General features: G+C 31.3%; 1 protein-coding gene across 2 annotated transcripts in view; it reads right to left on the bottom strand.

Moving 5' to 3' along the window:
- LOC127731092 (ubiquitin carboxyl-terminal hydrolase 40-like) overlaps positions 1-12,170 on the bottom strand; it is a 49,522-nt gene extending 37,352 nt beyond the window's left edge. Inside the window, exons 1-13 of one of the 2 annotated variants that reach the window (XM_052239951.1) lie at positions 11,818-12,170; positions 10,927-10,994; positions 9,757-9,870; positions 8,953-9,078; positions 8,642-8,680; positions 7,067-7,105; positions 6,527-6,673; positions 5,427-5,513; positions 5,090-5,146; positions 4,125-4,244; positions 3,018-3,152; positions 2,051-2,119; positions 315-448 (exon numbers count right to left, since the gene is read on the bottom strand). In XM_052239951.1, the coding sequence (XP_052095911.1) occupies positions 315-448; positions 2,051-2,119; positions 3,018-3,152; positions 4,125-4,244; positions 5,090-5,146; positions 5,427-5,513; positions 6,527-6,673; positions 7,067-7,105; positions 8,642-8,680; positions 8,953-9,078; positions 9,757-9,870; positions 10,927-10,994; positions 11,818-12,004 (1,322 nt within the window). In that variant the 5' untranslated portion in view covers positions 12,005-12,170. The remainder of the gene's footprint in view (positions 1-314; positions 449-2,050; positions 2,120-3,017; positions 3,153-4,124; positions 4,245-5,089; positions 5,147-5,426; positions 5,514-6,526; positions 6,674-7,066; positions 7,106-8,641; positions 8,681-8,952; positions 9,079-9,756; positions 9,871-10,926; positions 10,995-11,817) is intronic. The other variant, XM_052239952.1, reaches the window with a different exon arrangement.
- Between the last annotated feature and the right edge of the window lie 1,571 nt (positions 12,171-13,741).

The raw sequence follows: 13,741 nt of genomic DNA, 5'->3' as shown, positions 1-13,741 counted from the left end.
TTTATTGATGGTTCTCTCGAAGATTGTAATTCTTCCCTGAGTAGGAATTTGTCTTTAAATGAAAAAGATGATATGACCTATACATGAGGTTTACTTATGGCAAGATAAGCCTTTAGATTCTTAATAATTCTGACACTAACTGTCAATTAATATAAAAATAAGAAAATGTGGTATGATTGCCAATGAGACAACTCTCCATCAATGACCAAATGACACAGAAGTTAACTTTAGGTCACCGTAAGTTTACTATCAACAAAATGAAAAAGCTGTAACAGAGAGAAGCTATTGAGAGAAGTTCTGATTAAGAAGTTTACCTCTTATTTCTTGGCTCAGCAGTTGCTGTAGGAGAATTTTGTTCTTTATCACCCGTCACTTTCGTAGAATTTCCTAGTGATACATGATTACTACCAGGGTCAAATACAAATACTTCATGATTTTTTTCTAAAAACTGAAAATACAACAAGAAAAATATATCTATACAACCTTTTAAAATAGATCTATTTCTATACAAATGATGAAGTACTGAATGTTGTTGACATTTATTGTTATTAGAATTATTCAGAAACATCAAGTAAAATGAAGACAACAAATTCATTCTATTGTCTTTCTACTAATGTCATCAACATGATCAGAACTCTGAATTAATTATTCTATCAAATTATCCATCACACTGAAAATTTCAGAACCTAAAGACTTCAGTTGACTTTATCAAAGAAAATACAAATAAATGGAGAATGTGTCCCCATGGACACAGATGATGCCCCCGCTGGCATACATTATAAAGGGACATAACTCAAGAACAATAAAAGTGACGCTACCCAAATTTGTAGTTGATCTTAGTTTTGTGGTAATAAGTATTGTGTATAGGTTTCATGTTTGGTTTGGGCAAACTTAAGTTACAGAACGGAAACTAAAAATTTTGCAATTTTTCGATTTATAAAGGGGCATAACTCAATAATGGTTAAAGTGACACTTCCCAAATTCAACTTGATCTGTGTTTTATCAGTGGAAGGCAAAATTAAACATTGCATTGTATAAAGCATTGATTGAAGTTGATTCAATTATAATCATGGACAAAGGAAGATAACTCCAATTTTAAAAATTACTTGAACAATGACATCATTGATATTTTTAGAAAAAAAATGAAAAATTGCTTAATTTTTCTATTTGTAAAGGGGCATAACTCTAGAACAGTAAAAGTGACGCCACCAAAATTCAAACTTGATCTGTGTATTGTGGTAATAAGCATTGTGTATTGTGTGTCATAGCATTTGGTTGAGGCAAACTTAAGTTAGAGAACGGAAATGAAAAATTTTGCAATTTTTCCATTTATAAAGGGGCTTAACTCTAGAACGGTTAAAGTGACGCCACCAAAATTCAATCTTGCTCGGTGTTTTGTGGTAATAAGCATTGTGTATGCGTTTGATAACATTTGGTTGAGGCAAACTTAAGTTAGAGAACAGAAACCAATTTTGGGATGTACGTACGTACGGACAGACGGACAAGGGTAAAAACTTAATGCCCCCTCTGCTTCGGCTGGGGCATAAAAATGATGTGTTTTATCAATTAATAATTTGTGTGAGATACATGATTTTTGCTTTTTACAACCACAATTGTAAAATGTCAACCATTTGCGAAAAGACCAAACGAATAAATAAATTGTGACTCTTTTTTGTTTGTTTCAACCAAAACGTTTATGCCATTTTTAAGTTTGCTTTGGGACAGACATTTTACAGCTGTGAAAAACTGTGTCATCTGTCAAATTTGGTAGTGATCAACTGCCACCTATAGCAATTTTTTTTTTCTTTTAGTACAATTTTCTACAGGAAACAACTTTCACTTATAGTAACTATTGTTTCTTTTAGTAAAATTATGATATTTCATACGAATAAAGTCTGACAATAGTATTTTATAAAGGATAACTTACAACTCATGATTTCATAGATATGTACATTTAAAAAAAAATTATTACCACAAATAAAAGAAAAATTCTATTTTCTGTTGTGCAGTGTTTTACTTCCAATGGTTTTCAGACTTAACCATAACTAACCTTAACAATAGGTCCAAAGTTTTTCCTAAATCTTTTGTTCCATGATACCCCAGTCTGTTTACTTATCTCCTGTTAAAAAACAATTATACATGTTAAAGTTTCACTCCTTGAGCTCATTAAACTTAATAAATCAACTGCCAGTTCTATGTCACATGTTTTTTATTGAGAACAATTATTGAGAAACGTTTGAATAAAAAATGAAAGGATCATCTGTGATTATTTTAACTCCAACTGAATTAAACTTTCCAGCACAAAAACAACTCTCCTCAAATCTACAAATCTAGAATGTAAAAATGCTTTAATCTCTGGATAATAAGGATCAACTTTCTTTCAATGAAATTGCCTGTAGATAAAAAATAAAAGTTGATAATCCAGGTATGTTTTGTCTTTTTTGGGGAAGAATGAAAATTTCTGACATTCAAATTTCAGCCATTGACTGAAAATTGTTTAGAGGACATCATATGTATAAACCCTGGGAAATTTGGTATTTATTGGAAAACAAATTTACTATAAATTGGAAAACAACAGTATAAGATCATTAGGTCAAAAGATGTGACCCTATATTTTGTACAGCACATCAGAATAATGATAAACTAATGGAAAATCAAAAGAAACATATTATACAAAGTTGAGGCCTACATATATGTTTAAATAGCTTATTTGTTTCTTACTAGTTTTTATTTTTGAGGGACATATTTCTATTTAATGAACAGTATCTTAGAGGTGGAATAATTGCAAGATGTGTATTATACTTTTTTTTCTATTTTACTCTAAAACATGAAATCTTACCATCCAAAAACAGATTTTACATTGCATAGACAATGTCATAAAATACAACTAGTACCAATACAATTTACATCTAAACATAAGTATTTTAAATTATAAATTGACACTTGTAGTACAAATCCTGACAAGAATAGCATAGCTTAGTTTTAGAAGAAATCTGACTTAAGGTACTATGACTTACAGCACACAGTTTGTCTATAGTGAGGACAGGATTTCTGACAAGAATGGCTTGTATCAGCTCTACAGGGGAGTCTACCTCAATGTAGTCAACTTCACCAGTACTTGGGTCTGTTGGAAGCTGGATAATTTCTTCATCCTAATATTTAAAGAAATATTCTATATTTGTACATCACAAGAAATATAAAAAACTTTTGTACAACCTACAGAAACAGTAAGAAAAGCAAGGCTAGCAACAGACGAGGATATCAGGAGACTATATATGTATATTGCCTTGTGTGTTCTGTACACCTGTAATTGTATTGTAAAAAGGTGGATAAATCAAAATGTGATTTTGTTTGTAAACAACAGCATTATTAACTCTCGCAGATCAATAGGATTAATGCTGCCATTTTCATTTAGTTTGAATTCATTTGAATTTTCTATTACCATCCTATTATGAAGTAATTCTATTTATAAATCCCCCTCATTAACTCAGATTTTTAAAAGGGTAAAAAAAATTTCTCCCTATTTTATTTGCTTTTATATGACACTCAGCCAAGTGGTTTAGCATTAAACCAAATGTGACTGCAAGTGTCTTGTGCAATGAAATGATAATTTCGGGTGTTGTGTGATGGGTAGCTTATTCATTATGATGTCATATTAGTGGTCGCTACATTTCCCTATTCAAGCAGATGTTTTTACACATGACCAACCAACCCTAAGGTAGAAACAAATTCCAATGACTTACAATATTTCTTCATTTGCAACAGATGAATCTATATTTTTACTTATTTTTTTCTACATTACTTGTCTATGTTGGTATCCCTCCTATTTAATTTACACCATTTTTACTTGTATTTATGTCGGGTTATCCAAAACATTTTCATATGACACCCTTTGAATTGTATGTAAAACAATACCTTCAAGGAACTCTTAGAATTAGAATTTCTTAAGTGTCTGTTGAAATTGAAAAATACTACAACTAATGATTTTGTATAGTGTTATTAATGACAAAGTTCCATATCAAAAGAGCTTGTTCATAACAATCATCAATAATAAGCAACAGAATTTTTGCTTGATGGTGTTTTCCCATTCTACAGATTTACAAACTATTGTAACTCCTACTAACTGGGTGAGTCCACTTCCCAAGAGAGTCTACATCCTTTATAAATGCATGGTAATGGCCACCATAGGCTCCTCCTTTGTGAATCACAACAGAAAACAACTCATACTCTGAAGAATGATCTTCCTGAAAACAAAAATCCTTGTTGATTTTTTCACAGGTTTAGACTCAGTGTGATACATAATTTAGTTTATGGTGTGGGTGCTTGTACATTACTGATGCTTGCTGGATTGCTGTCTCATAGATGTTTACTCGTTTCTGTTTTATTCATAGTTCTTACATAAGTTAATGTTATATATTTAGAGCACAACACAATTTCACACAGCTCACTCTAATCTATTAAAATATAAACATTTAAGATAGAACATGTAATCTATGGTGTCTCATTAAACATTTAAAGATAGAACATGTGATCTATGGTGTTAAAGATAGAACATGTGATCTATGGTGTCAAAGATAGAACATGTGATCTATGGTGTCAAAGATAGAACATGTGATCTATGGTGTCAAAGATAGAACATGTGATCTATGGTGTCTCATAAAAGCTTTTACGGTAGGGAAATATATCAAGTACATAAATTAACAATCATTTTAAATTAAATTAGCCTAATTGCAGTAAAACATAACCCTTAAAATATCTTAAATGATTCTAAACTCTATCCAGGGATTAAAGGTAGTCCTTTAAAAAGAAACTGTAGTGACCTCTGTAGGCAATTGGTAGGGGTTTATCAGCTATCTAGCCCAACAAATATAGTCTTACCAGTAAGAAATAAAGAGATAAATGTTTTAAATACAAGAATCATTTAAATTTTTTGACAATAATCAATAAATTGTTAGTTGTTCCCTTAAAATTTTTTCAAAAAGGACAAAATTTGTATTTGATTAAACTAATTGTGTGTTTAACAAAATTTTCCAATAAAAAATATATATATAATCAATGGAAAGTTATGTCCCTTATAACATAATGATACCTTTTCACAATATGGAGCCATGTCAATGGTATGTGGGAAAACCAGTCTTCCTGCCTCCTGAAAAATAAAATTTATTTTCTGAATTAAAAACCTGATAAATCTGGTGAGAATTAATCTTTTACAAGAGTAATATTTCATTCAATGCTTAAATTACTGAAGTTATGTAGAAACCATTTCAAAAATAAATACATGTCTGAAATGCTTAGAGACACAATAGTCATTTATTATAGTTTATATATATTCAGAATGATCGATTTGTATGTTGACTTATTTGTAACCATTCTCTACAATAGAGTTCATTTTTGCTGGTTTTACTGTTTATCTCTCTATATATTACCTTGTATCTTTCCATCTTTTGGTAGTCAAAACTAAATCTTAGAAAAGAGATAGACAGAATTTCTGGTAAACTTCTTAATTTGGCTCCCTAAAATAACATAAAAATTAACAGTATGATTAACAGAACACATATGGTAGGGAATATAAAATACACACTCCTGAGTATAACATATAAATATAACATGGAAATAAAATACTTTGTGCTACAATTTTACTCGAGTTTCATTCTAAATATAAAGAAGAATGTGTCTGAGGACACAAATGGCCCCGCTCAGGCTTTGCAATTTTCCAAGTTAAAAATTCGTAAGGGTTATGCAGAACCCAGTGTCTCGCCTACTTTTGCTGTTGTCTATGTTTTCAGTGTGATAGGGGAATGCACATAATAGATTTACACTTAATGAAATAAAACGTTGATTGTAAGAAGCTTCTGTCCAAGTTTGGTAAAAATCCAGGATGGTTTATGAATCTAATAAATGTTTTAAAAACTTTAATTGCAGACTATATGTAATGTTTAGTGGAAGAAAAACTAAGTCCATTTATAAGTAATATACAGAAAAACAGGAAATAAATTTTTACAAAATTTCCTTCTAGATACTAGCTTTTCATCATAAACAAGCTGCTGTCCAAGTTTGGTAGAAATCCAGGATAGTTTAAGAAAGTTATTAAAATTTTTAAAACCATAACCACAGAGTGAATGTAATGTTAACTGGCAGAAAAACTAAGTCCATTTATAAGTAAAATACAGATAAATAGGATTTTTTTTTTTACAAAATTTAATTCTGGATACTATCTCATGATCGACAAGAGCATACAAATCTTTCTAATAAGATAAAAGTCCACAAGAAAACATAGTACCTTTCATGCTTTTATTCACAAATGATGCATGCTTAGTAGAGAATCAGTAAATACCTATTTCAACACCTAATTCAGCAATATTAGCAATATTAACAGTCTAAACACTGATTATATGTAGATTTAACCAGCAACCTCACACGTTAAAGGCATGAGGTGAACGTCAGACTACCTCAGCTTTACAATGTTCTTAACCTGTGATATAGCAAAGACCTCAAAGATCCTGAGTAAATAGTCTTAGTTATTTACCTTTTTAGCATTGACAAGTTTGTTACAAGATTCACATTTGTATTGGTTTTTACCATCCATACTTTCCATATCAACAAAGCTACCACAAAGAGCTTCTTCCAAACTATTGTTGCCAGCAACTGTTAATGTTAAATCTAAATAATCCTCCTAAAATTACAAATATTGATAATTTACATCCCACAATCATAAATCAGTATCTTACACATTAGTATCACAGGCCTATCCAAATTTTAAAAAAAAGTAAAAAAAATTGTATATTAACAGATTTCAGAAGTGAGATGATATACATCTGTTAGATGACAAGATACTTTCATATTATTCTATTTATATGGAGTTACATCAAATATTTGTAAATAACAAACTTTGGTCATATGAAGCTCAGTGAATATTTCCTTTCTGACTCAACCTCAAGATGTTTTAAACAAATTAAAAAAAAAAAATTGTTTTCCATACTGGTATGAATTAATATTTTTACTGGTTACCTTGACTTGATGTGTATCAGAAATCATTGAACTTATTATATCTTGTTTATTATCTTACCTCTCTTTCACTAACTTTTCCACACACAGAGCAAATGATCTATAATGTAAATAGTATTTTGATAATTTCATATTTTACATGAGAAGATTGTGTGCCATTAAATGACAAAAATAGCATAAAAAGATACTATGAAAACATTATAAATGAGAGAAAACAACATTTATTACCCAAGATTTAGTCTAAATATAAAATCTATTCCATTTGTAAAAAGAGCCAATTTGATTTGAACAAACATGTTTTATCATTGTGTAAGAACATACTGTAAAGATTTAGGATAGGTCTTCTTTCTTTTACTTTAACCATGAAATTTGACATCCTCCTTATTATATTGCTTTTTTTTAAATAGATACATTTTCTAAGCTCTATGATGAAATTGAAGAACATAAAATTATCTGTTTACCAATGTTTGAATATGAAAAAAAATGTAAATAAAAAAATGTACTCTATAAATATAAAATGCAATTTTTTACTTCAGACTATTTTTTAAGTGCATGCTTTTTCATTTACAAGAAATTAGCTATCAAATTGACAGCAAACCAGGTTTTCTGTATTTTGAAGGTGCTTTCAGGCTTGTTCAACCTACCTCATTCTGCGTATATTTTAAAAATTTTCATGACCATTTCTCCTGAATGATAAAATGGTCAATATCTTATTTGAACTCTATTTTGTCATGAGTAACAACATATCAAAATTTGAAAAGCATTGGTTGAATGGTTCACATGTTATTCAAAGAAGCAACATAAAGTGCCATTTTCCAATCTATCAAGGATCATAACTCTTGAAAGGTAATACATTGTAGATAAAATGTTAAATTTGAACTTGACTTCAATTTTGTCATCAGAAGCAACACATTAAAATTAGACAAGTATTGGTTGAAACTCCCCACCCACCCACCGTACTTTGACATTTAAATAACCAGATTACTCTCAAAAACCTGAATAATAAATGGCTATAGACAATTTTATATTAATTTTTTGCAAAATGATGGTTTGTTCGATTAGTTCATTCAGTAAACTAACACTATTCATACTGTTTTGAAGGTTGGTCTGGTGTTTTTTCAATGTCGTCTTGTTTCAATTGTAGAATGATATAAAATAATAGCATATTGAAGGAATGACAATTCTGTAGTTGAAATGTTGTCCCAATCAATTGGGCACTTGATCGTCACAAATACAGTTTTACTGGCGACATGTAGAGGAGGCAATTGAAATAGTCCATAAGGGCTTGTAAAAATGTATAAATTTAAGAACGAATAAAATTTATCGAATGATTTTGGAGCATAAACGTTATGGCAAGAATTGACATCATTCAAATGGAAATTTCAAGCCTGAAGATTATTTCCTTACTTGTACGAATCATGTAACATATAATATCTCATTAAAAAGGCATTTTTGAGGTAGGAATTGTTGTATTTCGATTACATTGTATTAATCGCATATTTGTGAATTCCAGCAATTCAAAATGGTGGCTTATTGTCATTTGTGGATTTGAATTTCACCTCTTTAATGAGTGTTCCATGGTAAGTCTGCTCATTATTTGATTGACAAGTGTTCCATAATAAAGTCTGTTTATAACCTGATTGACAAGTGTTCCATAGTAAAGTCTGTTTATTACCTGATTGACAAGTGTTCCATAGTAAAGTCTGCTCATTACCTGATTGACAAGTGTTCCATGGTAAAGTCTGCTCATTACCTGATCCACAAGCGTTCCATGGTAAGTCTGCTCATTATTTGATTGACAAGTGTTCCATAGTAAAGTCTGTTTATTACCTGAATGACAAGTGTTCCATAGTAAAGTCTGTTTATTACCTGAATGACAAGTGTTCCATAGTAAAGTCTGTTTATTACCTGATTGACAAGTGTTCCATAGCAAAGTCTGCTCATTACCTGATTGACAAGTGTTCCATGGTAAAGTCTGTTTATCAAGTCCTTTCCTGAAGTCCCTACTAATGAAGCTTCCACAGCACTAAACAAGATACGATTAAGTTCCTGCACATCATGTTGTTGTAATTCCTGATTAAAAGAAATTTCCAGGTTTATGTTTAATCTTGATTTATCCTTAAAGAACAGGAGATAAGAAATAAACTAAATTTTTAAGATACTGAGAGGACAGAAAAGTTAATTTTCCAAGATTACAGATACCACAGACTTTTGTATACATTTTTTTGTACTTAAAACAAAATTACAGTATTATCAACATCATATCTGTAAATATTATGTTTCTCTTAAAAAAAATAGACAGTATTTCTCATCCTACCTTTTATTGTAATGTTTTTAATAGAACTAAAACATTGAAAATGATATATCTAAACTGGGGAAAGTTCTTACATCTATCAAAACCAAGGGCTACAAATGTAATATACTTTAATTCAGTAACAATGGTTCTTTCTTCCAATGGTCTGATGATTTTTTATTTCTACAGGGTTTTCACAAATACTGCTGATTCAATCAGATTTTATGATGGGACTTCTTGAAACCTGTTAGACATGCTGTTTTTGATTTTTGTTTTGTTTCTTGAGCAGCAATATTCAATCAACAGCTGTAGCTACCTTAGCTAGTTTCCTGTAGTATACATTTCCCCATGAGTCAATGAAGTAAGGTGATTGAAATTATTCAGTCTCATGACAAAATACTTTGTCAACCTATAAGCAATATACCATTACTAAATGACTACACAGAATAATCACACACCTCTTTGTTATTCCATCCAAAACTATCAGTCAGCTCTGTTGTAGATATACTTTGTTGATTACTCAGTAATAATCTTGTAAACAATTTCTGTAATTGTAATGGTATCACTCTAGCCTACAATGTAAATCCACATACTGATAGTACTTATGTATACCTATATAATATTGACTTGAGTTTTTAATCATTATAATTTGTCACAGCAAAAATTGATTGATTGATTGGTGTTTACGCCACTTTCAGCACTATTGTACTATTTTGTGGCAGTCAGTTTTTATTGGCGGAGGAAGCTGGAGTGCCCAGAGAAAACCACTGACTTTTGTTCACAGTAAAAAATATGCCTCCACCACAGCATATATTATATCTGTCCAAGGGCAAAAACTCTAATAATTTGTCCAATATTTCAAATGCATAGAACATTCAGGCTACCAAAATATTGCTTATATTAACCTTCAATATATTTTTTTTTAAATGTGAAAAAAATGTAGGCAAGGGAGCACTTAAAATTTTCCATATACATGTAATTTCATTTCAAAGTGACATACCTCTTGTAAAAATAGTTGAATGGTGCTGATTATGGAGTTTATCCAAGACATTGCTAAATAAACTTCTGATTTTAATTTAATAAAAATCTGACAAAAATGTAGGGTGAGAGTGTCTAAAAGAAATCCACATTAATTACATTTCCAAGGCAAGTGACATATCTCCAATATAAATAGTTGATCAGCAATGACTTTTGAAAGTTTCTAGGACATTGCTGATTAAACACTTTGATACAAATGTCTTAGACATTTGAGATGAAATGTAGGCATGAAAGCACCTACAAGTTACAAGATAAGATGGATGCCCCAGCATTTCTATGTCCTTATAAATTAATTGTATTGCAAAGGGCAGGTTAAAACAACCTGTACTATAAACAGACTTTTTCTGTGTCCCCTCTTAATCCTAGTCTTAATATTTTCCTTTGCTTAAAACATGTTAAAACAAACCCTTGAGACTGTATATCCTTTGTATAGTATTGGCAAGTTATATAAGGTAATGAATAATTTGCAGTAATTTACCACCCCCAAAACATTGTTTGCAATGCTACTTTAAATATGTATTTAAATGTATTAAATGATTTATAAGATATGCATAAAAAAGTTACATTCAAGAAAATCATATCATTTATACCTTTTTCCCAGGAATATCTTTACTATCAAAACTTCCTAGCTCATGTTCTGTCAAGTCAAATAATGATTCTGAAAGTACATTAAATAATAAACTCCATATGTATTCAGTTAGAGACAGTGGTACTTATACATGCATCTATGGCTTTCACCTTGTTAGGTTTGAGCATTTATGACTTGTAAAACATCCAGCAAAAACTTTTAGTAGTAAAAAAGGTATATTCAGAAAAGCACTTCAGATGCACCCAACTCATTTAGTGTTATTTTCATTAAATGCAGATTAAGTTTTATAGTAGTTTTGCATTTTCCCCCTGGAACTATAACAACTCTATCTGACATAATATCTTGAGTTTGGGTTTTACTCATTGTTGAAGGCCGAACAACGACCTATAGTTGTTAATTTCTGTGTAATTTGGTCTCTTGTGGAGAGTTGTCTCATTGGCAATCATACCACATCTTATTTTTATACATAACTCATTTTGTTTGAAAGAAGCACCCTGTTATATACATGCAACACACAATTTTGCAATCTTATTTTATATCAAAATTGACTACATGTATTTTAGGCCACATCAAATATTGTTTTTGGGAAGTGGAAACTTGTGTCTGGATTTTGTACAAGTTGAAAAATAACAATCTTTATCATAATGGGAATAATTTGTAACGCAGATAAGGGAAAACATTTTTTTCATTAGGAATGGTGTATAATCTTGCCATCAAATATATATGCAGGAAAAAGCCCTGGTAAAGATACATCAAACATGTCAAACAGAAAGGACAGACTGTGATTGATTTTCATTTCGTTCTTTTATATACATGTACTGTACATGCTGTATATCCTGACAAAAGATGAAATTTGAATTTTGCTATTTATTTTTCGTTATCCAATTCTCACCACGAAATTCTGGAGTGTATAGTAAGGTTTGCAGCAGAGAATTAAGATAACATGTGGCTCCTTGGTTACTAATTCCTGCTAGACCACACTGATAACGTGGTCTTGGTGGTGACTGTATTCCAGGTTTGGAAGGCTCGGATATTTTCGAAGAGGTTAAATCTTCTTCTCCAAATAAGCCTTCCAACATTTTTCAAAATAAAATGTTAAAGAAAATGTGTTGTGCAAAAATAAAACAACAGTTCAAATTGTTTTGTCTATTTTCATTTCGTGGAGAAATAACCGGAAACTGCGAATAATTCATATAATTAGAAACTTTTGACGGAGAGGACATGAAACAAAGACGTTTGAAATGTGTATCAGCTGAATTATTCAAATTTTAAAGTAAATTTGGATTTTATTAGATAAATACTTACCATCATAAATTCTGAGTGTAACCCCAATTGCGTCATAGGTCAGATGGAAAATCCCGACTAAAAATAAACGTACTCTCACTGGTCCGGACATATACCCCTGTTTGCCCATATTCTCCCATTCAATTTCCTCAAGACAGAAACGTAGGGAAAGGGGATGAAGGGGAGGTGGGTGGGACCTATAATTTATGATGGTAAGTATTTATCTAATAAAATCCAAATTTACTTTAAAATTTGAATATTTTATAGCTATAAATACGTTACCATCATAAATTCTGAGTAACAGAATCTAACGTAAAGCTGAATCCCCTGTAACAGAAGAAACAGGAGGAAAGTTCAATCTTTGTGCTGAAACTATAGGTCCAAGAGAGTATAAACTCTCGGCAAAAGTAGCCATAGATTGGAGGTAATGAGATATAAAAGAGTTCTCATTTCTCCAGAAACCTGCAGACAGTACCTCTTCTAAAGATGCACTGTTAAACAGAGCCCAGGATGTAGAGATACCCCTAACATCATGAGCTTTAACATTAAAACTATTTAAAAGTTCTGACTTAGAAGAACCATAAGCTAAAGATATGCATTTGCATATCCAAGTAGAAATAGTTTTAACAGAAAGATCTGAGATTCCTTTTTTAATAGGAATAAAGAGTCTTGAGTTAGAAACAGAACGTAAACTACTCGTTCTATCCAGATAAATAGAAAGGATTCTTACTGGACATAAAAGTACAGAAATAGAATCGCTAGGGAGTGCAGGAATCACGACTGATTCTGCACCCTTATCTGGAATCTGATTCTTTGCCAAAAAAGCAGGATCCGTTAAAAGAGTAACAGAAGATTTATCCCTGTTAAATCGAAGGCAAGCATCAGAAATAGAGAAGGCATGGATTTCACTCCTTCTCCGTCCAGAAGCCAAAGCTAAAAGAAAACAGCATTTATAGGAAAGAAACCTTAAATCTATTGTTTCTGCTGGTTCAAAAGGAGGAAGTTTTAAAAAGGATAAAACTAGTCCAAGGTCCCACTTAGGAACTAAAGTTTTTTGTCTTGGTCTTTCAAGACTAAAACTACGAACCAAAAGAGAAATATGCTCATTGTTTCCAAAATCTGGGCCACCAGAAATATGAATAGTTCTTGAAATAGCTGATCTATATCCCTTAATAGTAGAGGGACATAATCCTTTGGATTCAAAAAGAAAAACTAGAAAGTCTGCTAATTGTTGTACAGTGACTTGGAAAGGATCAATTTCCCGCTCACTACACCAATCTGAGAAGATTGACCATTTTGCATCATAGACAATGCTAGTGGAGTCTCTGACAGACTTTGTGAGATGCTTGGTTGCTCCCTCAGAAAAACCTCTCTTTCTGAGGCTAACCCTGAGAGAAGCCAGGCGTGTAGATGAAGTTTTTCTGGATTTTGATAAAGAACCTTGCCCTTGATTTGAGACAGAAGGTCTGGTCTCAGAGGTAGAACTAGAGGACAAGCACATGATAGGCGCAGAAGGTCTGGAAACCAAGACT

This window comes from Mytilus californianus, unplaced genomic scaffold (assembly GCF_021869535.1).
Source record: "Mytilus californianus isolate M0D057914Y unplaced genomic scaffold, xbMytCali1.0.p SCAF_2, whole genome shotgun sequence".
Classification (NCBI taxonomy): Eukaryota; Metazoa; Mollusca; class Bivalvia; order Mytilida; family Mytilidae; genus Mytilus; species Mytilus californianus.
Note: the sequence above shows the minus strand (reverse complement) of the source record. Positions and strands in the feature narration are given on the sequence as shown.